The sequence below is a fragment of the Enhydra lutris genome, unplaced genomic scaffold (genome assembly GCF_002288905.1).
Source record: "Enhydra lutris kenyoni isolate GAN:26980312 unplaced genomic scaffold, ASM228890v2 scaffoldscaffold16, whole genome shotgun sequence".
NCBI classification, from domain to species: domain Eukaryota; kingdom Metazoa; phylum Chordata; class Mammalia; order Carnivora; family Mustelidae; genus Enhydra; species Enhydra lutris.
In genome coordinates, this window is record NW_019154100.1 from 27,271,134 (window position 1) to 27,273,904 (window position 2,771).

The 2,771-nt window shown below is 52.5% G+C and overlaps 1 protein-coding gene across 1 annotated transcript in view; it reads right to left on the bottom strand.

Annotated features, from left to right (window-relative positions):
- Nucleotides 1–1,138: 1,138 nt before the first annotated feature.
- LOC111147451 (homeobox A13) overlaps nucleotides 1,139–2,771 on the bottom strand; it is a 2,352-nt gene continuing 719 nt past the window's right edge. Inside the window, exons 2-3 of the mRNA XM_022503463.1 lie at nucleotides 2,096–2,701; nucleotides 1,139–1,383 (exon numbers count right to left, since the gene is read on the bottom strand). Of these exons, the coding sequence (XP_022359171.1) occupies nucleotides 1,139–1,383; nucleotides 2,096–2,701 (851 nt within the window). The remainder of the gene's footprint in view (nucleotides 1,384–2,095; nucleotides 2,702–2,771) is intronic.

The following is a 2,771-nucleotide window of genomic DNA, read 5'->3' on the forward strand; positions in this document are numbered from 1 at the left end:
AAATAACTGCTTGATTAAAAATGTGCTGTAAAGATGAATCCCTAAACTTCCTAATGTAGTCTTATAACACAATAAACAAGGAAAAAATACTAATCCCTTAATAGTTCAAAATATAGAATGTAAACATCTAAATGTTTCAGGGGAATGGATTTCCGTTCTGAGTTTTCTAAAAAATAAAAAAAGCAAAATTACTCTCCAGCAAAACGTTTAGTAAATATTTGGAAATACCAATTTAAATGAAACATGAATTCTCTTCAAACCAAGGTTCACCATGTCGGGGCGGACCTCTCAGGAGATTTGATAAAGTGAATTCTATGAAACATTTGAGGCTTTAAATATTTTTTAAAGTTATTAAATTCTTTGGAAAACAAATTCTGTCAAGCAGAAAATATAATCCAAATGCCACAAAATATGGCTGTTCTAAGTAATTTAAAGTTATTGTCAGAAGGGCATTCCCAACCTGGGGTTTCCTTGTAGCCTCAAAGGCTCAGCTGGTTGTATTTACTACCAAGACAAATGATCCTCAGAAAAGCCTTCTCTCCCTTTTTTCATTGTAAATAGCCCAAGATCATTATTGCAGTACCTTCTTCTCTCTCCCCTTCTAAATCTATACATAAGATGTTTTGCAGAATATACAACGATGGTAGGAATTTCACTAAGATTTACCTGAGCAGTCACTTAACATGCAAAGGGGATGGCAATGGCGACCCAAGGACAAACAGATGTTTACAACAGCCTCTTGCTTTTGTAACCAGCTTTTGGATTATTACCATATAACACAGTATCTTGAAATATTATGGTCACATAAATACTTACAAGATTTCAGTAAATGCGTAACTTATCTGAAATTGCATATTTGGGGGCTGACATTTGACTCTAGAGTTTGTCATTTAACGGTCTGGTGGGGTTGGCGGGAGAACTGGAAGTCTTTACCTTTTCTTAGAGCAAAGTTTTAAAAGAGTTGTAGATTCCACCAAGGAGAAAGAGATCCCCCTTAGGAAAGCAAAATGCCAGTGTCTTTCTCTTTCTCTTTCCCATTCTTGAATTATTATTATTAAGAATTACGTTCATTATCTGGGCAAAGCAACCAGTTCTGAAGCATTTCTTCAAGTTGCCCTCTTGCTCCACTTTTAATCCATTAACTAGTGGTCTTCAGTTTGTTGATGACTTTTTTCTCTTTGACTCTCCGGTTCTGGAACCAGATTGTAACCTGCCGCTCAGAGAGATTTGTTGTGGCTGATATCCGCCTCCGTTTGTCCTTGGTAATGAATTTGTTTGTAGCATATTCCCGTTCCAGTTCTTTTAATTGCACCTTGGTGTAGGGGACGCGCTTCTTTCTCCCCCGCCTGTAGGAGCTGGCATCTGAGGGATGAGAGACCACGTCTGGAAGATAGGGAAGAAGGCAAGTTACATAGGGATCACACCCAGGCCAGGACACAGGCGACAGCTCAATCTGAGCCACCCCCCTTGCGGCGCTCAGCTGCCCTTTGCCATGCATTGCACAATGCAGCCTTCTACTACAACCTGGAGGGTCGGTGGGGAGGGTGGTTAGTTCTGCACTGAAATGAAATCGCCTAGGACTCCAATGACCACCTCAACCGAGCCATCCTGTCCGCACAGCGCTCTGGGTTCCCTTGATCGCCTGGCCCAGCGGCCCACACCTTAGCGCCAGGGGACAACACTTCTATGCCTGACTCCTCTCTGTACACCCCAAGCCCCAACACTTGATGCTTCTACAGTGAAGCCATTTCGAGAGAACGATTACGGGCAATTTGGGAAACAGTTTCCAGGTCAATTTTCCATCCTTAAGTCGATGTCAAGGGCTGGGGAGGGCGGGGCGCAGAGAGAAAAGGGAGCCCGCCAGGGTCCCACAAGCTTCTTCCCGTCCCTCACCCAGGGAGAGCCAGGAGCCAGCCCAACTCAAGGGCAGGCCGGGCCGCGCCAGCCAGCCAGGGTCGGGCGCCCAGGGGTACAGCACCCCCAGGACAGGCCGGGATAGGGGAGAGCAGAGGGGCAGGAGGGTGACTCGGGAGCGAGCGGCAGAGAAGCTGGAGCAGAGCCGGAGGACCGGGGTTGAGAAGGGGGCGCCATTTACCGGGCAGAGTGGACTTCCAGAGATGGGGAGGCTGCGCCTGCTCTTTGGGGCAGTACATTTGGCCGTTCCAGCCGTTGGGCAGCGCCCAGGGCTGGTAGCTTTCCATGGGAAGACCCAGGGGCTCGTGGCGCGACTCGCCGGGGCCCCCCAGGCCGGGCACCACCGGCATATCCAGGTAGCCAGGCACGGGCTGATGGTGGTGGTAAGGCCCGGGCGCGTAGCCTTGGTGGTAGAAGGCGAACTCCTTAGCGCGGGAGCTGAACTCATCCGCCGCGGGGCCGGCGGTATCCATGTATTTGTCAGCGAAGGCGGCCGCAGCGGCGGCGGCCGAGGCGGGCTGCGCGCACGACTTGATGGCGTTGGGGTGCGGGCCCATGCGGGCGCACGGGTAGTAGCCGCTGCCGAAATAGCCGTAGGGCAGCGCCGCGGGCCCCGACGAGCTCTGCGCCGCCGCCGAGCAGGGACTGCACTGCTTGGCGGCCTCGGCGCCCGCTGGGCCCGCGGGGCCGGGCCCTCCCGAGGACGACGCAGCCGCGGCGGCGGCGGCGGCGGCAGCGGCGGCAGCGGCAGCGGCGGCGGCCGACGGGGGCGCCTCCCCGGCCGCGGGCTCAGCGGACGCCGAGGCCGCCAAGCAGTGCAGTCCCTGCTCGGCGGCGGCGCAGCGGTCGTCGGGGCC